Source organism: Somniosus microcephalus, chromosome 6, assembly GCF_052327205.1.
Source record: "Somniosus microcephalus isolate GS21.2 chromosome 6, FLI_Smic_1.0, whole genome shotgun sequence".
Taxonomy (NCBI): Eukaryota; Metazoa; Chordata; class Chondrichthyes; order Squaliformes; family Somniosidae; genus Somniosus; species Somniosus microcephalus.
The window spans coordinates 110,812,953-110,836,697 of record NC_140992.1 but is presented as its reverse complement, the minus strand read 5'-3'; the positions used below and the strand labels follow the sequence as shown (position 1 = coordinate 110,836,697).

Genomic DNA, 23,745 nt, shown 5'->3' with positions numbered 1-23,745 from the left:
CTGGGTAATGGGGATTGGGGGAAGAGAGAGAGAGACTGGGAAATGGGGACTGGGGAAGAGAGACTGGGGAATGGGGATTGGGGGAAGAGAGAGACTGGGGAATGGGGATTGGGGGATAGAGAGACTGGGGAATGGGGATTGGGGGAAGAGAGAGACTGGGGAATGGGAATTTGGGAGAGAGAGATGCTGGGGAATGGGGATTGGGGGAAAGAGAGAGACTGGGGAATAGGAATTGGGGAGAGAGAGATACTGGGGAATGGGGATTGGGGGAAGAGAGAGACTGGGGAATGGGAATTGGGGAGAGAGAGACTGGGGAATGGGGATTGGGGAAGAGAGAGACTGGGGAATGGGGGTTGCTGAAGAGAGAGACTGGGGAATGGGGATTAGGGGATAGAGAGACTGGGGAATGGGGATTGAGGGAGAGAGTGACTGGGTAATGGGGATTGGGGGAAGAGAGAGAGAGACTGGGGAATGGGGACTGGGGAAGAGAGACTGGGTAATGGGGATTGGGGTAAGAGAGACTGTGGATTGGGGAGAAAGAGACTGGGGAATAGGGATGGGGAAAGAGAGAGAATGGGGAAAGGGAATGGGGGAGAGAGAGATTGGGGTATAGGGATTTGGGGTAGAGAGAGACCAGGGAATGGGGATGGGGAAGAGAGACTGGGGAATGGGGATTTGGGAAGAGAGAGATAGAGACTGGGGAATGGGGATTGCGGAAGAGAGAGACTGGGGAATGGGAATTTGGGAAGAGAGAGAGGCTGGAGAATGGGGATTGTGGAAGAGAGAGACTGGGGAATGGGGATTGGGGAAGAGAGAGACTGGGGAATAGCGATGGGTGAAGGAGAGTGAATGGGGAATGGGAATTGGGGAGAGAGAGGGAGAGACTGGGGAATGGGGATTGGGGAAGAGAAAGACTGGAGAATGGGGATTGTGGAAGAGAGAGACTGGGGAATGGGGATTGGGGAAGAGAGAGACTGGGGAATAGGGGAATAGGGATGGGCGAAGTAGAGAGAATGGGGAATGGGAATTGGAGAGAGAGAGATTGGGGAATGGGAATTGGGGGAGAGAGAGAGACTGGAGAATGGGGATTGGGGAAGAGAGAGACTGGGGAATAGGGATGGGAAAAGAGGGAGAATGGGGAATGTGGATTGGGGGATAGAGGGAGTGGGGATTGGGGATTGAGGGAGAGAGAAACTGGGGAATAGGGATTGGGGGAAAGAGAGAGATTGGGGAATTGGGATTGGAGAGAGAGACTGGGGAATGGGGATTGTGGAAGAGAGAGACTGGGGAATGGGGATTGGGAAGTGAGAGACTGGGGAATAGGGATTGGGGAAAGAGTGAGACTGGGGAATGGGGATTGGGGAGAGAGAGACTGGGGAATGGGGATTGGGGAAGAGAGAGACTGGGGAATGGGGGTTGCTGAAGAGAGAGACTGGGGAATGGGGATTAGGGGATAGAGAGACTGGGGAATTAGGATTGAGGGAGAGAGTGACTGGGTAATGGGGATTGGGGTAAGAGAGACTGTGGATTGGGGAGAAAGAGACTGGGGAATAGGGATGGGGAAAGAGAGAGAATGGGGAAAGGGAATGGGGGAGAGAGAGTTTGGGGAATAGGGATTTGGGGTAGAGAGAGACCAGGGAATGGGGATGGGGAAGAGAGACTGGGGAATGGGGATTTGGGAAGAGAGAGATAGAGACTGGGGAATGGGGATTGCGGAAGAGAGAGACTGGGGAATGGGAATTTGGGAAGAGAGAGAGGCTGGAGAATGGGGATTGTGGAAGAGAGAGACTGGGGAATGGGGATTGGGGAAGAGAGAGACTGGGGAATAGCGATGGGTGAAGGAGAGTGAATGGGGAATGGGAATTGGGGAGAGAGAGGGAGAGACTGGGGAATGGGGATTGGGGAAGAGAAAGACTGGAGAATGGGGATTGTGGAAGAGAGAGACTGGGGAATGGGGATTGGGGAAGAGAGAGACTGGGGAATAGGGGAATAGGGATGGGCGAAGTAGAGAGAATGGGGAATGGGAATTGGAGAGAGAGAGATTGGGGAATGGGAATTGGGGGAGAGAGAGAGACTGGAGAATGGGGATTGGGGAAGAGAGAGACTGGGGAATAGGGATGGGAAAAGAGGGAGAATGGGGAATGTGGATTGGGGGATAGAGGGAGTGGGGATTGGGGATTGAGGGAGAGAGAAACTGGGGAATAGGGATTGGGGGAAAGAGAGAGATTGGGGAATTGGGATTGGAGAGAGAGACTGGGGAATGGGGATTGTGGAAGAGAGAGACTGGGGAATGGGGATTGGGAAGTGAGAGACTGGGGAATAGGGATTGGGGAAAGAGTGAGACTGGGGAATGGGGATTGGGGAGAGAGAGACTAGGGAATGGGGATTGGGGGAGAGAGAGATTGGGGAATGGGGATTTGGGGAGAGAGAGATTGGGGAATGGGGATTGCGGGAGAGAGACTGCGGAATAGGAATTGGGGAAGAGAGAGAGACTGGGGAATGGGGATTGGGGAAGAGAGAGAGACTGGGGAATGGGGATTGGGGGAAAGAGAGAGACTGGGGAATGGGAATTTGGGAGAGAGAGAGACTGGGGAATGGGGATTGGGGGAAAGAGAGAGACTGGGGAACAGGAATTGGGGAGAGAGAGATACTGGGGAATGGGGTTGGGGGAAAGAGAGAGACTGGGGAATAGGAATTGGGGAGAGAGAGATACTGGGGAATGGGGATTGGGGAAGAGAGAGACTGGGGAATGGGAATTGGGGAGAGAGAGACTGGGGAATGGGGATTGGGGAAGAGAGAGACTGGGGAATGGGAATTGGGGGAAGAGAGAGACTGGGGAATGGGAATTTGGGAGAGAGAGATGTTGGGGAATGGGGATTGGGGGATAGAGAGACTGGGGAATGGGGATTGGGGGAAGAGAGAGACTGGGGAATGGGAATTTGGGAGAGAGAGATGCTGGGGAATGGGGATTGGGGGAAAGAGAGAGACTGGGGAATAGGAATTGGGGAGAGAGAGACACTGGGGAATGGGGATTGGGGGAAGAGAAAGACTGGGGAATGGGAATTGGGGAGAGAGAGACTGGGGAATGGGGATTGGGGAAGAGAGAGACTGGGGAATGGGGGTTGCTGAAGAGAGAGACTGGGGAATGGGGATTAGGGGATAGAGAGACTGGGGAATGGGGATTGGGGAAGAGAGAGACTGGGGAATAGGGATGGGGGAAAGAGGGAGAATGGGGAATAGGGATTGGGGAGAGAGAGACTGGGGAATGGGGATTGGGGAAGAGAGAGACTGGAGAATGGGAATTGGGGAGAGAGAGAGACTGGGGAATGGGGATTGCGGAAGAGAGAGACTGGTGAATGGGGATTGGGGAGAGAGAGACTGGGGAATGGGGATTGCGGAAAAGAGAGACTGGGGAATGGGGATTGGGGAAGAGAGACACTGGGAAATAGGGATTGGGGAGAGAGAGACTGGGGAATGGGGATGGCGGAAGAGAGAGATTTGGGAATGGGGATTGGGGAAGAGAGAGATTGGGGAATGGGGATTGGGGAAGAGAGAGACTGGGGAATGGGGATTGGGGAAAGAGAGAGACTGGGGCATGGGGATTGGGGAAGAGAGAGACTGGGGAATGGGGATTGTGGAAGAGAAAGGCTGGGGAATGGGGATTGGGGAGAGAGAGAGACTGGGGAATGGGGATTGGAGGAGAAAGAGACTGGGGAATAGGGATGGGGGAAAGAGAGAGAATGGGGAATGGAAATTGGAGAGAGAGAGACTGGGGAATGGGGATTGGGGGAGAGAGAGACTGGGGAATGGGGATGGGGAGAGAGAGACTGGGGAATGGGGATTTGGGAAGAGAGAGAGACTGGAGAATGGGGATTGTGGAAGAGAGAGACTGGGGAATGGGGATTGGGGAAGAGAGAGACTGGGGAATAGGGATGGGTGAAGGAGAGTGAATGGGGAATGGGAATTGGGGAGAGAGAGGGAGAGACTGGGGAATGGGGATTGGGGAAGAGACAGACTGGAGAATGGGGATTGTGGAAGAGAGAGACTGGGGAATGGGGATTGGGGAAGAGAGAGACTGGGGAATAGGGATGGGCGAAGTAGAGAGAATGGGGAATGGGAATTGGAGAGAGAGAGATTGGGGAATGGGAATTGGGGGACAGAGAGAGACTGGAGAATGGGGATTGGGGAAGAGAGAGACTGGGGAATTGGGATGGGGAAAGAGGGAGAATGGGGAATGTGGATTGGGGGATAGAGGGAGTGGGAATTGGGGTTTGAGGGAGAGAGAAACTGGGGAATAGGGATTGGGGGAAAGAGACAGATTGGGGAATGGGGATTGGAGAGAGAGACTGGGGAATGGGGATTGTGGAAGAGAGAGACTGGGGAATGGGGATTGGGGAAGCGAGAGACTGGGGAATAGGGATTGGGGAATGAGTGAGACTGGGGAATGGGAATTGGGGAGAGAGAGATACTGGGGAATGGGGATTGGGGAAGAGAGAGACTGGGGAATGGGAATTGGGGAGAGAGAGACTGGGGAATGGGGATTGGGGAAGAGGGAGACTGGGGAATGGGAATTGGGGGAAGAGAGAGACTGGGGAATGGGAATTTGGGAGAGAGAGATGCTGGGGAATGGGGATTGGGGGATAGAGAGACTGGGGAATGGGGATTGGGGAAGAGAGAGACTGGGGAATGGGAATTTGGGAGAGAGAGATGCTGGGGAATGGGGATTGGGGGAAAGAGAGAGACTGGGGAATAGGAATTGGGGAGAGAGAGACACTGGGGAATGGGGATTGGGGGAAGAGAAAGACTGGGGAATGGGAATTGGGGAGAGAGAGACTGGGGAATGGGGATTGGGGAAGAGAGAGACTGGGGAATGGGGGTTGCTGAAGAGAGAGACTGGGGAATGGGGATTAGGGGATAGAGAGACTGGGGAATGGGGATTGGGGAAGAGAGAGACTGGGGAATAGGGATGGGGGAAAGAGGGAGAATGGGGAATAGGGATTGGGGAGAGAGAGACTGGGGAATGGGGATTGGTGAAGAGAGAGACTGGAGAATGGGAATTGGGGAGAGAGAGAGACTGGGGAATGGGGATTGCGGAAGAGAGAGACTGGTGAATGGGGATTGGGGAGAGAGAGACTGGGGAATGGGGATTGCGGAAAAGAGAGACTGGGGAATGGGGATTGGGGAAGAGAGACACTGGGAAATAGGGATTGGGGAGAGAGAGACTGGGGAATGGGGATGGCGGAAGAGAGAGATTTGGGAATGGGGATTGGGGAAGAGAGAGATTGGGGAATGGGATTGGGGAAGAGAGAGACTGGGGAATGGGGATTGGGGAAAGAGAGAGACTGGGGCATGGGGATTGGGGAAGAGAGAGTCTGGGGAATGGGGATTGTGGAAGAGAAAGACTGGGGAATGGGGATTGGGGAGAGAGAGAGACTGGGGAATGGGGATTGGAGGAGAAAGAGACTGGGGAATAGGGATGGGGGAAAGAGAGAGAATGGGGAATGGAAATTGGAGAGAGAGAGACTGGGGAATGGGGATTGGGGGAGAGAGAGACTGGGGAATGGGGATGGGGAGAGAGAGACTGGGGAATGGGGATTTGGGAAGAGAGAGAGACTGGAGAATGGGGATTGTGGAAGAGAGAGACTGGGGAATGGGGATTGGGGAAGAGAGAGACTGGGGAATAGGGATGGGTGAAGGAGAGTGAATGGGGAATGGGAATTGGGGAGAGAGAGGGAGAGACTGGGGAATGGGGATTGGGGAAGAGAGAGACTGGGGAATGGGGATTGGGGAAGAGAGAGACTGGGGAATAGGGATGGGCGAAGTAGAGAGAATGGGGAATGGGAATTGGAGAGAGAGAGATTGGGGAATGGGAATTGGGGGACAGAGAGAGACTGGAGAATGGGGATTGGGGAAGAGAGAGACTGGGGAATTGGGATGGGGAAAGAGGGAGAATGGGGAATGTGGATTGGGGGATAGAGGGAGTGGGAATTGGGGTTTGAGGGAGAGAGAAACTGGGGAATAGGGATTGGGGGAAAGAGACAGATTGGGGAATGGGGATTGGAGAGAGAGACTGGGGAATGGGGATTGTGGAAGAGAGAGACTGGGGAATGGGGATTGGGGAAGCGAGAGACTGGGGAATAGGGATTGGGGAATGAGTGAGACTGGGGAATGGGGATTGGGGAGAGAGAGACTAGGGAATGGGGATTGGGGGAGAGAGAGATTGGGGAATGCGGTTGGGGGAGAGAGAGATTGGGGAATGGGGGAGAGAGACTGGGGAATAGGAATTGGGGAAGAGAGAGAGACTGGGGAATGGGGATTGGGGAAGAGAGAGAGACTGGGGAATGGGGATTGGGGGAGAGAGAGAGACTGGGGAATGGGGATTGGGGGAGGGAGAGACTGGGGAATGGCGATTGGGGAAGAGAGAGAGACTGGGGAATGGGGATTGGGGGAGAGAGAGAGACTGGGGAATGGGGACTGGGGAGAGAGAGACTAGGGAATATGGATTGGGGAAGAGAGAGAGACTGGGGAATGGGGATTGGGGAAGAGAGAGAGACTGGGGAATGGGGATTGGGGAAGAGAGAGAGACTGGGGAATGGGGATTGGGGAGAGAGACTGGGGAATGGGGATTGGGGAGGGAGAGACTGGGGAATGGGGATTGGGGAAGAGAGAGAGACTGGGGAATGGGGATTGGGGAGGGAGAGACTGGGGAATGGGGATTGGGGGGATGGAGAGACTGGGGAATGGGGATTGGGGAGAGAAAGACTAGGGAATGGGGATTGGGGAGAGAGAGACTGGGGAATGGGGATTGGGGAAGAGAGAGACTGGGGAATCGGGGCTCGAGGAGAGAGAGGGTCTGTGGAATAGTGGGGGTCAGGGGAGAGATGGAGACTGTAAATGGGGGTCGGGGAAAAGGGAGACTGGGGAATGGGGGCTTGGGGAGACTGGGGAATAGGGGCTCAGGGGAGAGAGGCAGATTGAGAATGTTCGCTCAGGGAGAGCGAGACTGGGGATGGGGGAGAGAAGGGGACGCTGGGTCGGGAGGTTGGGGCTTAAGCGGGGGCGGAGGAGAGCAAATGGGCTGGAGGTGGGGGTGGGAATGTGAACCAACATTTCCTACAGAGCCTGGAGCAGCAGCAGCAAGTTGGTGAGTGGGAACGGTGCTGAGAGTGGAGCAGCCAGCTAAAGGGGGTCAGTGAAACCTGGGGACCTTAATGTGGGTAAATAGTGTGAGATTATTTCCACTGGTGGGTGAGTGGGAAACTAGGGAACATAAACAAAAGGATTCTCACTGCAAGAACCAAGCGGGGAGGGAGAATGAAGGTCCTTGAACTGAGGGCTATTAGAGCCTGGAACCCTTCATCACATAGGACTATTGGGGTAGAGTCTAAAACTTAATTTCAAAGGGAATGGGATAAATATTTGATCATGTGATCAGATGGCACATTATCATACATCACATGGTCAGATATCATGTGGTCAGAATGTCACATGATCAAACTTCCAGGAACCCTTCCAACTAGAGTTGGCAACCCTACTCCCAGCAGCTCTACTTGACCTCTAGACTTGACTATTCCAATGCACTGGCCGGCCTCTCACATTCCACCCTCCGTAAACTTGAGGTCATCCAAAACTCTGCTGTCTGTGTCCGAACTCGCAGCAAGTCCCGTTCACCCATCGCCCCTGTGCTCGCTGACCTACATTGGCTCCCGGATGAGCAACACCTCGAATTTAAAATATCATCCTTGTTTTCAAATCACTCCATGGCCTCACCCTCCCTATCTCTGTAAGCTCCTCCACCCACAACCCTCCGAGATATCTGCGCTCTTCCAATTCTGGCCTCTTGAGTATCCCCGATTTTAATCGCTCAACAATTGGTGCCGTGCCTTCAGCTGCCTAGGCCTTAAGCTCTGGAATTCCCTGTCTAAACCTCTCCACCACTCTACCTCTTTTTCCTCCTTTAAGATGCTCCTAAAAACCCACCTCTTTGAATAATGTTTTCGTCATCTGACCTATTGGCCCAGAAATTCGGGTCGGGGGCTTCCCGCGGGTGCAAGCCCCCGACCTGCACTTATCTTGCGCGCCGGCCGTTGAGCTGTGGGCCCCCATGGAATTCCAATCCTGGGCCTCCTCCAACTGCCGGCGTGCAGTGCTTGCGTATCCCAGGGGCGCAGTTAGTTCAATGCGTCCCCTGGGATCACGTGGGCCATGGGGAGCCAATCAGAGCAGGGAATGCCCATTCATAAATTTGACAGGAAGAGCTGTCAAAACTTAGAAATACTACGGGCCCCAAAACATCACTAAATCTTCAAATAAATTTAAAGAAAACATTACATTTTTTAAATAAACAATAAATTACATGAAATAACTATTTTAAATAATAATTTAAATTTTTGAAAAAAGTAATTTTATTTTCTAACAGGGCTAAAAATAAACTTACCTTTCTTTAAAGTATTTAAAAATAATAAACCTGTGGAAAAAATGTTTTAATTTTAATTAATTCACCACTTACCTTGTAAAAAGCAGGTCTTACGCCTGCTTTTTAAATGTCTAACTCCTGCAGACTTACCCTCCCGGGAAAACCTGCAAAATAAACGTAAGTTCGATGCGCATGCACAGTCTCTCCTGCGCACACGTTCGAACTCTGAACCCCTTCTTTCAGGGGAATGGAAGTGCCGTTTCCCACGCATGCGCAGTGCATGCAGGAAACCAGCACTTCCATTGGGCCTACGGGCGAGTACCCCATGCATACTCACTCGTGGAGACCCGAAGTTCTGGGCCATTAATATCACCTTATACGGCTCGGTGCCACATTTTGTTTAATAACGCTCCCGTGACGTGCCTTGGGACGAATTACTACATTAAAGGCACAATATAAGAACAAGTTGTTGTTGTAGCTGGAGCTTCCAATAGAACAATTCATAATAAAACTCAGAGAAACACAGCAGGAAGAAAATAAAAAGAATCTCTGTGCTGATTGCAATTTACAGACTTCGATCTCAATAAATTGAGACGAGGAAGGAAGGCCCCCAAAGTGTCTCCCGATCAGTTAACAGCAAGGCCTCCGCTAAAACGGAAATCCCCCGAGGAGCTGCCAACCAGTGCACCTGTCACTAATGCAAAGAGTGCCAGCAACAAGGTGACACCAGGTAAGAGAATGTGCTATAAGGAGTCAATAATGAGCCCTGGGTCACAGCAATAAACAGACCATGCAGGATTATCAGTGAGCCTGGGTTGCACCAGGTCCTGACACACACACACACACACACACACACACCAGGTACTGAGAATCACACACACACCAGGTACTGAGTCACACACACACACCAGGTACTGAGACCCACACACACACACCAGCTACTGAGACACACACCAGGTACTGAGCTCCACCTATCAGGTATTGTTTCATTAACCAGGTGTTAGACGTCCCTGCCATCCTCACTGTCTGGGCTCTTATGTGAAGATTGGCCATTTTGGGTGATGGACTGTGGGCACCCCCAGTGTTAGCGAAGGTGCATTTATACAGCAGCTCATTACCTCCTCCGGCTGTCCCAAAGCACTTCACAGCCAATAAAGGACTTTTGAAGTGCAGTCACTGTTGTTATGTGGGTAAACGCAGCAGCTAATACGCTCACAGCAAGCTCGCAGAAACAAAAAAATGAATGCACGCTCCGATAATCTGATTTGCTGATGTTGGTTGTGGGAATAAAGTTGATCAGGACACTGGGACAACTCGCTGCTGATCTTTGAAAAGTGCCATGGAATCTGTTAGAGCCACCTGAGTAGCCAGACGGTCTGTTTAATGTCTTATCTGAAAGATGGTACCACCAACAATGCAGCAACCCCTCAGTATTGCCCTGAAGTGCCAGCCTAGATTAAGGGTCCTACAGTGGTGTTGGAACACACAACCTACTGAGTCAGAAACTAGGGGGCTATGGACTGAGCTATGCTGAGGAGAGAACAGGTAACAGGAGAGCATCTGAGAGTAATTTAGACACTTGGTTTAGCCCCTTCCAGCAATGCAGCATTAACCTTGTTGCTTTTCAGGGATGATATCGAAAGGAAGAATAGCAAGAAAAACAGAGAACACAAACATTCTCAGAGTGCCTCAAAAAGGTGGTAAGTGACCTAGAATTCCAGCACGGCTGGATGGAGCGACACTGTGAAGGAGTCTGTGAAAAATGGGACTGTTACAGTTTGGCTAGCCCCCAAACACTCTGTACTCATGCCCAGCTCAGAAGGCAGCTTCCATCAGCAGGACTGTGATGAAATAACTCTGTGTTCTGGCATTTGTATTGTTGTTGTTGTTGTTGTTGTTGTACTTGTTAATGTCTGGAATGTTCCACCAGTGTAACCACTAATGCTCCTCCCTAGCCCCGCCCCTTTTCTGGAATGTTCTACCAAGGGCTGGGTCGGTGATGAATGATGGTTGCCCTGTGTTAACTCGATGCCATGTTCTTACTTAATAAAAGCCTTTAGTTTTAAGCTCTAACCTCATGGATTCAGGCAGTTATTTGGCACATCAATTTTATTAAGTAACAACTTTTGGAAGATGGATCGATTTTTGAAAGCAGAGCGTCTGGATATCGATCCCCATTCAGCAGACGCGTCAAAGAAATTTACGCATTGGCTTCGATGTTTTGAAAACTTCATCGCATCGGTCGATTAGACGGTTAACAAGTTGGGTCTTCTAACCAACTTGGTAAGGCATCAAACTTACTCGATAATTGAAGATATTATTACATATGAAGAGGCCCTCGCAGCCCTTAAGGCCCAGTACCTTAAGCCGGTTAACGAAGTATACGCCAGGTATCTTTTGTCAACTCGCAGGCAATTACCCGAGGAATCTCTGGACGATTTCCTGCAGGACCTTAAGGCTTTGGCTAAGGATTGCAACTACAAGGCTGTCTCTGCCATAGTGTATCAGGAAGAAGCCATCCGCAATTCTTTCATATCTGGCCTCCGATCTAATTATATTAGACAGAGACTCCTCGAGAACGACTTGTTAGTTTTAAAAACGGTCGTCGCTACTGCTCGATCGTTAGATGTAGCCCAGAAGAATTTAGAAGTGTATGCATCAGCCCATGCGTCTCTCTCAGCCTCGTGTGTTCCAAGTATGGAGGCATCCATAACACCAATGGAGCCTCCACTTAATCCTATTGTTGCGGCTGTACCCCATGGGTCTAAGTGTTATTTTTGTGGCCAATCTAAACACCCCAGGCAAAGATGCCCAGCCAGAGAGGCTACCTGTTTTAAATGTAAGAAACGGGGACATTTTAGTAAAGTGTGTAAGGGTAATCCTGTACCCGATGTCTTCTCTGCTGCCGCCTATCGTTTTACTCTAGCCTCGGCTACGGTTGACCAGACCATACCGTGTTCCTTGTCAAAATCTATGATGGACATCAAGATTAATGGTCGTCCTACTGGGTGTTTGATAGACTGTGGCAGTACTGAAAGTTTTATACACCCCAACCTTGTTAACTCCTGTTCATTGAAGGTGTATCCTACTCGAAGTGAAATTGTGATGGCGTCCAAGTCCCTTACTTCGGAGGTAACTGGATATTGTAAAGTCACATTGACCGTTAAGGATACGGAGTATAAGGACTTTAAACTCCTCATATTACCTCAGTTGTGTGTGAACTTAATTTTAGGCTTGGACTTCCAGTGTCAGCATGAGAGCGTTACCCTTAAGTATGGTGGATCTCAGCCTCCACTCACAGTCTGCGGCCTTTCTACTTTAAAAGTAAGTCCGCTTTCTTTGTTCGCGAACCTTGCTCCTAATTGTAGACCTATAGCGACTAAGAGCCGACGGTATAGTTCAGAAGATAAAACATTTATAAAAGAGGAAGTGGAAAGGCTTCAACGGGAGGGAATCATCGAACACAGTAATAGCCAGTGGCATGCCCAGGTGGTGGTGGTTAAAACTAATGAAAAGAAAAGACTTGTGGTCGATTATAGCCAGACTATAAACTTGTATACCCAATTAGACGCCTATCCTTTGCCTCATATTTCTGAGATGGTGAACCAGATAGCTCAGTAGCGCATGTTCTCCACCATTGATTTAAAGTCTGCCTACCATCAAATCCCCATTAAAATAGAAGACCGACCTTATACGGCCTTCGAAGCTAATGGGTGCCTGTACCAATTCCTTAGGGTGCCCTTTGGAGTGACGAATGGGGTATCCGTCTTCCAACGGGAGATGGATCGTATGGTGGATGAATACGCGTTGGAAGCAACATTCCCGTACCTGGACAATGTTACTATCTGTGGGCGCGACCAACGGGAGCATGATCAAAATCTCGCGAAGTTCCTAGAGACTGCAAAGAGGTTAAACCCGACCTACAACGAAAACAAGTGTACCTTCAATACTACACGTTTGTGTATTCTTGGTTGCGTTGTGGAGAATGGGGTAATCGGGCCAGATCCTGAAAGATTACGCCCACTTAAGGAATTACCTTTACCTCACACTGTAAAAGCTTTAAGAAGGTGTCTGGGATTCTTCTCGTACTATGCCCAGTGGGTGGCTAACTACTCAGATAAAGTCCGACCTCTTATTAAGTCGACGTCTTTTCCGCTATCGACGGAAGCTCAGGAGGCTTTCCTTAATATCAAACGGGACATTGAGAAGGCAGTGGTATGTGCCGTGGATGAGAAGATCCCTTTTCAAGTGGAAAGTGATGCATCTGATTTTGCGTTGGCAGCAACTCTTAATCAAGCTGGTAGACCAGTAGCTTTCTTCTCTCGTACATTGCAAGGACCAGAAGTTCGACATTCTTCAGTGGAAAAGGAGGCACAGGCGATTATCGAAGCAGTCAGGTATTGGAGACATTATCTCGCTGGCCAACGTTTTACGCTCATTACTGACCAGCGATCCATGGCCTTTATGTTCAACACTAAGCAGAGAGGCAAGATCAAAAATGATAAGATTTTAAGATGGCGAATAGAACTGTCAACATATGACTATGATATTCAGTACAGGCCTGGAGTATTTAATGAGCCATCGGATGCTTTGTCACGAGGAGTATGTGCTAGTCTAGGTATAGATAAGCTTCAAAGTCTCCACGACGCACTCTGCCACCCTGGGGTTACCAGAATGAACCACTTCATTAAGTCCCACAATCTACCCTACTCTATTGAGGAGGTCCGGACAATGACCAGAACCTGTCGTGTTTGTGCTGAATGCAAACCCCGCTTCTATAAGCCGTCCGAGCCAACTCATCTTATTAAAGTAACTCGATCATTTGAGCATTTGAGTCTCGATTTTAAAGGTCCCCTTCCATCGAGCGACCGTAATGTCTATTTTCTTAATACTATAGACGAGTACTCTCGGTTCCCTTTTGTTATCCCCTGTCCGGATGTGACTAGTGCTGTTGTAATTAAATGCCTCTGCCAACTGTTTTCCTTGTTTGGCATGCCTAACTATATACATAGTGATAGGGGTTCTTCCTTTATGAGCGAAGAATTGCGACAGTTTTTGCTATCGAAAGGGATTGCAATGAGTAGAACTACCAGTTATAACCCTCGTGGTAATGGGCAGGTCCAGAAAGAAAATGCGACAGTGTGGAAGGCTATCGTACTGTCTCTGAAGTCACGAGGCCTGCCAACCTCTCGCTGGCAGGATGTCCTGCCAGACGTGCTGCATTCCATAAGGTCTCTTTTGTGTACAGCGACGAATGCCACCCCTCATGAAAGGATGTTTAGTTTTCCAAGAAAAGCTACTAATGGAGTAATGTTACCCACATGGTTGACGACCACGGGCCCTGTGTTGTTGCGCAGACATGTGAGAGGCCACAAGACTGATCCACTGGTGGAGGAAGTACAACTCCTCCATGCTAATCCCCAGTATGCGTATATTCAATATCCGGATGGGTGAGAGGATACGGTCTCTATTAAAGATCTTGCACCTGCTGGAGCTCGAAAAGAGTTCGACTCTGAGAGTAGAGTTTTCAATCGTGGTATTGGACCTTCAGAGATACAAACCCTCAGTGTGGAAAATACTGATGATTCTGGGAATTCGAATGAACAGGAGTCAGTACTCCGGGAGGAGCCTCAGCAAGAGTTACGTCATTCCCAGAGGATTATCAGACCTCCTGACAGACTGAATCTATAGCAGGGGGTGAATGTGATGAAATAACTCTGTGTTCTGGCATTTGTATTGTTGTTGTTGTTGTTGTACTTGTTAATGTCTGGAATGTTCCACCGGTGTAACCACTAATGCTCCTCCCTAGCCCCGCCCCTTTTCTGGAATGTTCTACCAAGGGCTGGGTCGGTGATGAATGATGGCTGCCCTGTGTTAACTCGATGCCATGTTCTTACTTAATAAAAACCTTTAGTTTTAAGCTCTAACCTCATGGATTCAGGCAGTTATTTGGCACATCAATTTTATTAAGTAACAACTTTTGGAAGATGGATCGATTTTTGAAAGCAGAGCGTCTGGATATCGATCCCCATTCAGGCAGTTATTTGGCACATCAAAGACCACATAGCTTATAAAGCTTAACGTAACCTTTCGTGTGCCTCCAATTGGATGCCGTGTGCCTCAGCATTAACAATCTGCCCGTTTGCTGCTGGGGTCCAGTGGATTTGAAGCAACCTCCCCGTCCAATGCCCCTGAGCCAAGCTTTTCCGCTTCTGCAGAATTGGGCCGTGTCTCCGGCACGGTGAGAATTCCACTCGCCACAGAGATGTGCCCTTGACCCCAACTGATCGTCTGACCTCAGGGTTATTAACATGCTTTTGGTGAGCTCCTGGGCATTTATTGGGGAATCCGCTGGGAGTGGGTGGGGCGGGAAGATCCATTGCAGCAGACCTCAGAGCTGCCGATAAAGTTTAAAAAAGAATTTCAAAAATATTACTCTGTTGTCAGTGAGATGTTACTCTGCATATCTATGAAATGTTATTACTGTGTGTCAGTGAAATGTTGCTCTACATTTTTGCAGCAAGTTGTGTCTGAAGTTTTTCACATTTCCTTATGTTTATTTTTCCTTCTGTTTATTTTTCCTTCAAATATGGAGCACAACCAATCACAGCTTCAGCTCAAAGAGACAACAACCTTGCAACCAATGAGCATCCTGCCTCTAGTGCAAACCTGAAAGGGATTCTCATCAAGCAAGTCTTTGAGTCAGGTAATAAACCGATCACGTAACACTCTAGGAAGTGGACCAATTACACGTTTGGGGGTATGATATAAAAGCATCAACAGAAATATAACTTGGGATGAGGCAATACTGGGAGCTATCCAGTCGTAGGATCACAGAATGATATAGGAGAGAAGGAGGCCATTCGGCCCATCGTGCCAGTGTCAGTGCCAGTGCCTGTGCCAGTGCTAGTGCCAATGCCAGTGCTAGTGCCAATGCCAGTGCCAGTGTCTGTGCCAATGTCAGTGCCTGTGCCAGTGCTAGTGCCTGTGCCAGTGCTAATGCCAATGCCAGTGCCAGTGCCAGTGCCTGTGCCAGTGCCAGTGCCAGTGTCTGTGCCAGTGCCAGTGTCTGTGCCAGTGCCAGTGCCAATGTCAGTGCCTGTGCCAGTGCTAGTGCCAGTGCCAGTGCCTGTGCCTGTGACTGTGCCAGTGCCTGTGTTGGCTCTTTGAAAAAGATATGAATTAATCCCACTCCCCTGCTCTTTCCCTATAGCACCTGCAAAATATTTCCCTTCAAGTATTTATCCGATTCCCTTTTGAAAGTTATTATGGAATCTGCTTCCACCACCCTTTCAGGCAGTGCATTCCAGATCACAACAACTCGCTGCGTGAAATAATTTCTCCTCATTTCCCCTCTGGTTCTTTTGCCAATTACCTTAACTCTGTGTCCTCTTGTTACTGATCCTTCTGCCAATAGAAACAGTTTCTCTTTATTTACACTATCAAAACACTTCATGATTTTGAACACTTCTATCAAATCTCCCCTTAACCCTCTGCTCTAAGGAGAACAACCCCAGTTTCTCTAGACTCTCCATGTAACTGAAAACCCTTATCCCTGGTACCATTCTAGTAAATCGCCTCTGCACCCTCTCTAAGGCCTTGACATCCTTCCTGAAGTCCAGAATTGGCCACAATACTCCAGCTGAGGCCTAAGCAGTGTATTATAATGGTTTAGCATAACTTCCTTGCTTTTGTACTCTATTATGGGGGAAAAATTCAGTATCGCCCCGTTTGGGGCGCCATTATTGGCCGTGCACAAAGTTTAGCGACTGGCGCTAATTATTGCCTCCGACAGCAAACTTGGCTTTTATCGCCCCTGGAGGTGATTGGAGCGCTAAATCAGGCGCTTCACACCTGTCGTAAGGTGCAAAGGCCGAGGAGCGAGGCGCTACCTCAGAGCGCTGGCGAAGCTCATGTGATGTCAGTCAGCAATGGAACACAGACACACTGGCGCCGGCCAGTTCTTAAAGGGGAGTTCTGACGAAAAGTCATCAACCTGTTTCTCTCTTCACAGATGCTGCATGACCTGCTGAGTTTCTCCAGCATTTTCTGTTTTTATCTTAAAGGGGAGGGTTGATTTTGCTCTCCATCCACATCCTGCTCATTGCAGCCTTGAATCTCGGCCTGGAGAGACCTGTACATCAAATCTGTTGGAAAGAACAATGGAGAGACCCAGAGAAAGAGCTCAGAGTGCAGCTCCCACAGTCTCTTCTAAATTGAGACAAGGAGGGGCAAATCAAAATGAACCTGCAAAGTGCTGCTCAGTACCCAAAACTCCTTCACCCAGCGTTGAATCACTCCTTAAGTCTCTCCCTCTCTCTCTCAGAAAGGGTGGTGCAAAAATGTCGCCAACAAAAAAAGGCAGGAAGCAGTCACCTTTAAATAACGCTCCCCCAGTCCCTTCCTGACTGCAAAACGCTCCCCTCAACCTGTCGTTGCTAGCGGCAGGTGGTAAGGCAGGGGGCGCCACTCAATATCTGGTCCGGGGCACTACCGGGGCGTTGCACGCTCGACTGACATCACGATCTGCCGGCGCAGGAGCGTTTATCGCCGCCACAAAATGTCTAGCTCATTTCGCGAGCGGCGCAAACATCGCCGCGCCCGGGCGCTAGTTGCTTTCCGCCCCAATAGTGCCCTCTTAAGGCGCTAATGGGAGGTGCAAACCAACTGAATTTTTCCCCCTATACCTCTATTTATAAAGCCAAGGATCCTGTATACCTTTTTAAAAGCCTTCTCAACTGGTCCTGCTGCCTTCAAAGACTTTTGAATGTATACCCCCAGGTCTCTCTGTTGCTACCCCCCATTTAACATTGTACCATTGAGTTTATATTGCCTCTTCTCATTCTACCTACCAAAATGAACTACTTCACCCTTCCCAACTGCCATATTTCTGCCCATTTCACCAGTCTGTCGATGTTATCCTGAAGTCTGTTACTGCATTTCCGAGTTTCACGTCATTCGCAAACTTTGAAATTATGCCCTGTATGCTCAAGGCCAGGTCATTAATATATATCAGAAAGAGCATTAGTCCTACTATCGGCCCCGGGGGGAACACCACTGCACACTCCCCTCCAGTCTGAAAATCAACCATTCACCACTACTCTGCTTTCTGTCACTTAACCAATTTTGTATCCACATAGCCACTGTCCCTTTAATCTCATGGGCTTCAATTTTGCTACCAAGTTTATATGTTTCCCTTTTATGTTACCCACTAATCTATTATCATATACTCTCTCTTTGCCCCTCCTAATTCATTTTTCATTTCTCCTCTGTGCTTTTTGTATTCAGCTTGGTTCTCTACTGAATTATCAACCTGACACTCATCATAAGCCTTCTTTTTCTGTTTCATTTTAATCTCTAGGGCCTAGAAATTCGGTGGGCTGCGCCACCAGTTAGCGCCCAAAGAGGGCACTTAGTGGGTTTAGCGCCACTGGCCACGCCTCCCACAAAATTTAGCAGGGCGCTAATGGTGCCCCGATCGCGAAATTTGGTAGCGCCCCCCGCTGTAACGCCGGTCGCAATTTGCGACCGGTTCAGGGGGGCCTACCTGCGGCGGTAGAGGCGCGGAGGTGCGGGTCGGCCATTTTTTTTGCTGGCCACCTGCCAGCACCACTTCGCGCAGCCGTCCCCGGCCTCCTGAGCCCCCTCCCCACGTTGTGCCAGCTGGCTCCCAAGAGCCCGGCACTTCTCCTCGGTGCCGGGCTCTTTTGCCGGCACTCGATCTCAGATCGCGCTGCAGCTGGCCCCTCCCCTTTAAGAAGGGGAGGAAGGCCTGCAGTACTGCAGCATGCCGTGCCGCAGCGTGTGGTGCTGCGGCACGTTGCGCTGCGAACTTCAGTTGCAGCGCCCCAAGATGGATACGGGGCGCCTCGAGTAGCGCCGCGCTTCCGTTTGGGACGCTCAAACTGAATATCCGGCTGGCGCTCGCGACTCCTTCCGGGGCGGTACTTCCGGCGCCCTGGCGAGACTGGCGCCCCAAACAGGGTGCCACCGAATTTCTAGGCCTAGATCTTTAGCTCTAGTTTTGGATGCCCCTCCTTTCCCCCTCGTGGGAATGTATCTAGTCTGTACACGAAGTATCTCTTCTTTGAAGGCCTCCCTTTGCTTAAATAAGCAAAGGAAGGCCTGTTTTGCCTGCCAATCTTTGATTCCAATCCACCAGGATTTCAACTCACTGAAATTAGCCCTTCTCTAGTTGAGTATTTTCACATTTGATTTTTCCTCGTCATTTTCTAGCACTGCTCTCTAGAAAAGTGTAATTTTTAGTCCAACAAGGAAATAGGCCATGCTGGATCTAGGTCTAGGACATTAGGTAGGGTAAGTAAGCACCTTTCTGTATTTTGCCTGCGAATTTGCGCCTCCATCTCCTTCCCACTATCTGGTGGCCTGTAGTATAGACCCAGCAGTGTAATAGCAACTCTATTGTTCCTTAATTCTAACCAAATAGATTCTGTCTTTGAATCCTCAAGTCCATTTCAAGTGCTGTAACAGTATCTTTGATCAATACTGCCACACTGTCCCCTCCTTTTTCTCCTTCCCTATCTTTCCTGAATAACTTTTAGCCAGGAATATTAAGTACCCATTCCTCCCCTGGTTCCTCCTTCCTTGGTATAAAGTATTCAGAATGGATAGAGTAGGAAAATAGAGAAGAGAGATGGCAGTGTTAATCAAAACTTCATTGGAACTAAAACATAGGGATTATATAGGGGATGGTACAAAAGTGGGATTTATTTGGTTTGAGTTGAGCAATAGGAAAGGAACTGGTGCAGTGGAAAGGAGATACAGGAAGAGATATGTTGGCATATTAGAGAAAAACACAGGAACAACACGGGCATAATATATAGGCTGGGGCAAAAGTAATATAATGGCACAGGAGCAGGGTTCAATGTGTCCAGCACTGCTCTCTAGAAAAGTGTAATTTTTAGTCCAACAAGGAAATAGGCAATGCTGAATCTAGATCTCGGACATTAGGTAGGGTAAGTAAGTACTGTGAAGTTAGGGGGCCATCTAGGAAACACCAACCATAATATGATTATAAAACTTGAAAACTGGAGGGAACAATTAACGGTAAAGCTATTTGACTGGGTAAAAAGCAAATTTGAATGAGATTAAAAAAAGAAAGGGAATGAGCCCAAAATAAATTGGAAAGCAAAATTGGCACAAAATGTTCAGACAGGAGATGCTTAGGATACAGACTAGACATATCCCCACAAGAGGAAAATGGGTGCAGAAAAAGCTGGAGCTCATTGGATGAGTAGAGGAATTAAAATTAAAATGAGATGTATGACAAATCTAGGGCTAATAATACAAAAGAAAATAAAGAGGTGAACTAGAAAGATGAGAAACACTAACAGGAGGTAGGAAGATTGGTATGTAAGATAATGGGAAATAGTAAAGGTTTTTATAAATATATGGAAAGTAAATGAGTAGTTAAAGAATCATAGAAACATAGAAAAATAGGAGCAGGAGTAGGCCATTCGGCCCTTCGAGCCTGCTCCACCATTCAATATGATCGTGGCTGATCCTCTATCTCAATACCGTATTACTGCTCTCTCCCCATTGTCATCTTTAACTCAAAAGATGACAAAGAAAATCTTCTACTGGAAGGTGAAGGAATGACTGAGATACTAAATGAGTACTCTGCCATGGTTTTCCCAGAAGAGTCTGGTAGTGGGAATGATAGAGTACAAAAGGAGGAGCTAAGTAAATTAAATTGGATGACTATAGATAAGGAAGTAGTACAGCAAAAAGTAGGTGAACTCAAAGTGGAAAAGGCACCAGGCCCTGATGGAATGCATCATAGAACGCTGAGGGAAATCAGAGAAGAAATAACAAAGGCTCAAACCACAATCTTTCAAACGTGTTTGGATTTTGAAATTATGCCAGAGAACTGGAGGGCTGGCAATGTAACAGCTCTGTTCAAAAAGGGACAAACTAGGTAAGTATGGACCGGTCAGCCCAATATCAGTAAAGGTAAGCTACTAGAGGCTGTAATACGCAGTAAAATTAATATTTACCTGGAAAAACATGGGTTATTTAAGGACAGCCCACACTGATTTGTAAAAGACAAGTCATGTCTGACAATATAATAGAGTTCTTTGAGGTAATAACAGAGTATATTGATAAAGGAAATGCAGTGGATGTTGAGTATATCAATTTCCAAAGACACCCCATACAATGCTTGTTGATCAAATGAAATTGGATAGTATTAATGGGAATGTGGTAGCATTGATAGGAAGCTGTTTAAAATACAGAAAACAGAGAGTAGTGGTTAATAGATGTTCTCCAGAGTGGATTATGTCCAGTTTTGGGCGCCCTATTTTAAGAAGGGTGTCAAGGCCATGCAGAGGGTGTAGAAGCGATTTACTAAGATTATATCAGACATAAGAACATAAGAAATAGGAGCAGAAGTAGGCCATTCGGCCCTTCGAGCCTGCTCCGCCATTCAATGAGATCATGGCTGATCTTCTGCCTCAACTCCATTCACTGGCCCTATCGCCATATCCCTCGATGCCTTTACTAGTCAGAAATCTATCGACTTCTGTTTTGAATATACCCAATGACTGAGCCTCCATAGCCCTCTGGGGTAGACAATTACAAAGATTCACCACCCTCTGTGTGAAGAAATTTCTTCTCATCTCAGTCCTGAATGGCCTACCCTTTATCCTGAGGCAGTGGCCCCTGGTTCTAGACTCCCCAGCCAAGGGAAACATTCTCCCAGCATTCACCCTATCAAGCCCTGTAATAATTTTGTATGCTTCAATGAGATCCCCTCTCATTCTTCTGAATTCAAGAGAATACAGGCCAAGTTTACTCAATCTCTTCTCATACGACAGTCCCTCCATCCCAGGAATCAATCTCGTGAACCTTCGTTGCACTCCCTCTATGGCAAGTATATCCTTCCTTAGGTAAGGAGACCAAAATTGTACACAGTACTCCAGGTGTGGTCTCATCAAGGCCCTATATAATTGGAGTAAGACTTCTTTACTCCTGTACTGAAATCCTCTTGTGATGAAATAACAACAGAAAATGCTGGAAATACTCAGCAGGCCAGGCAGCATCCGTGGAGAGAGAAACAGAGTTAACGTTTCAGGTCTGGGACTCTTAATCAGAACTGGAAAAAGCTGGAAATGTATCAGATATTAAGCAGGCGCAGAGACGGTGGGGAGGGGGTGGGTAGGAGGGGAGGAAGGAATTGAAAGAACATACTGTGAAAATGTTGCAAATGGGAATGACAAAATCATACTGCATGAAAAATGGGGGCAGGGATTATTATCTGAAATTGTTGAACTCGATATTGAGTCCGGAAGGCTGTAAAGTGCCTAATCGAAAGACGAGCTGTTGTTCCTCGAGCTTACGTTGAGCTTCATTGGAACAATATAATAGGCCGAGGACAGAGAGATCAGAGTGGGAGTGAAGCGGAGAATTAAAGTGACAGGCGACCGGAAGCTCAGGGTCACCCTTACGGACTGAACGGAGGTGTTCCGCAAAGCGGTCGCCCAATCTGCGATTGGTCTCCCTAATGTAGAGGAGCCCGCATCGTGAGCAGCGAATACAGTATATTAAATTGCAAGAAGTACAAATAAATTGCTGTTTCACCTGGAAGGGGTGTTTGGGGCCCTGGACAGTGGGAAGGGAGGAGGTAAAAGGGCATGTGTTGCATCTCCTGTGCTTGCACGGGAAGGTGCCAGGTGAAGGAGAAGGGCTGTTGGAGGTGATTGAGGAGTGGACCAGGGTGTCGCAGAGGGAGCGGACCCTTCGAAATGCTGAAAGGGGAGGTGAGGGGATGATGTGTTTGGTGGTGAGATCACGTTGGAGGTGGCGGAAATGGCGGAGGATGATCCGTTGAATGTGGAGGCTGGTGGGGTGAAAGGTGAGGACAAGGGGAACCCTATCGTGGTTCTGGGAGGGAGGGGAAGGGATGAGAGCAGAAGTGCGGGAAATAGAACGGACACGGTCAAGGGCCGTGTCAACCACAGTAGAGGGGAATCCTCGGTTGAGGAAAAAGGAAGACATGTCGGAAGCACTGGTATGGAAGGTGGCATCGTCAGAACAGATGCGGCGGAGATGGAGAAACTGGGAGAATGGAATAGCGTCCTTACAGGAAGCGGGGTGGGAGGAAGTGTAGTCCAGGTAGCTCTTGTAATGAAGGCCAGCATACCATTTGCCTTCCTAATGGCTTGCTGCATCTACACATTCACTTTCAGTGACTCATGTACAAGGACACCCAGGTCCCTTTGAGCATCTGCATTCCCCAATCAGGAAATACTCTGCCTTTCTGTTTTTTCTACCAAAGTGGATAACTTCACATTTATCCACATTATATTCCATCTGCCATGTTCTCGCCCACTCACTGAGCCTGTCGAGATCCCCTTGAAGCCTCTTCACATCCTCTTTGCAACTGACACTGCCACCTAGCTTTATGTCATCAGCAAATTTGGAAATGTTACATTTGGTCCCCTCATCCAAATCATTGATATAGATTGTGAATAGCTGGGGCCCAAGCACCAATCCTTGCGGTACCCCACTAGTCACAGCCTGCCATCCTGAAAAAGACCCGTTTATATTGTTTTCTGTCTGTTAACTCATTCTCAATCCATGCTAGTATATTACCTCCAATTCCACGTGCCCTAATTTTGTTCACCAACCTCTTGTGTGGGACCTTATCGAAGGCCTTCTGAAAATCCAAATACACCACATCTACCGGTTCCCCTTTGCCTACTGCACTAGTTACATCCTCAAAGAACTCCAATAGGTTTGTCAAACAGGACTTCCCTTTCATAAATCCATGTTGACTCTGCCCAATCTTACTATTAGTTCCTAAGTGCCCAGTTACTGCATCCTTTATAATAGATTCCAGCATTTTCCCAACTATTGATGTGAGGCTAACAGGTCTGTAGTTCCCCGTTTTCTCTCTCCCTCCTTTCTTAAATAGCGGGTTACATTTGCTATCCTCCAATCTGCAGAAACCATTCCAGAATCTATAGAATTTTGGAAGATGACAACCAATGCGTCCACTATCCCAATGGCCACCTCTTTCAAAACCCTAGGATGTCGGTCATCCGGTCCTTGGGATTTATTGACTTTTAGTCCCATTAATTTTGCTAGTACTGTTTTTTTACTAATAATAATTTCTTTAAGTTCCTCATTCTCGCCACACCCTTGGTTTTCTCGTATTTCTGGGAGGTTTTTTGTGTCTTCCTCCGAAATTACAGGTGTTAGTTAACAGGGGAAATTACAGAAAATGAGGCTCTTTTCAATAGAACCAAGAAGGTTAAGAGGAGATCTTAAAGAAGTGTTCAAAATTATGAGGGGCTTTGTTAAGGAAA

At 48.5% G+C, this 23,745-nt stretch overlaps 1 protein-coding gene across 1 annotated transcript in view; it reads left to right on the top strand.

Moving 5' to 3' along the window:
• Positions 1-23,745, top strand: part of aire (autoimmune regulator) — a 177,470-nt gene that overhangs the window by 99,075 nt on the left and 54,650 nt on the right. Inside the window, exons 3-6 of the mRNA XM_085990681.1 lie at positions 8,988-9,146; positions 10,045-10,113; positions 12,623-12,628; positions 15,012-15,122. Of these exons, the coding sequence (XP_085846807.1) occupies positions 8,988-9,146; positions 10,045-10,113; positions 12,623-12,628; positions 15,012-15,122 (345 nt within the window). The remainder of the gene's footprint in view (positions 1-8,987; positions 9,147-10,044; positions 10,114-12,622; positions 12,629-15,011; positions 15,123-23,745) is intronic.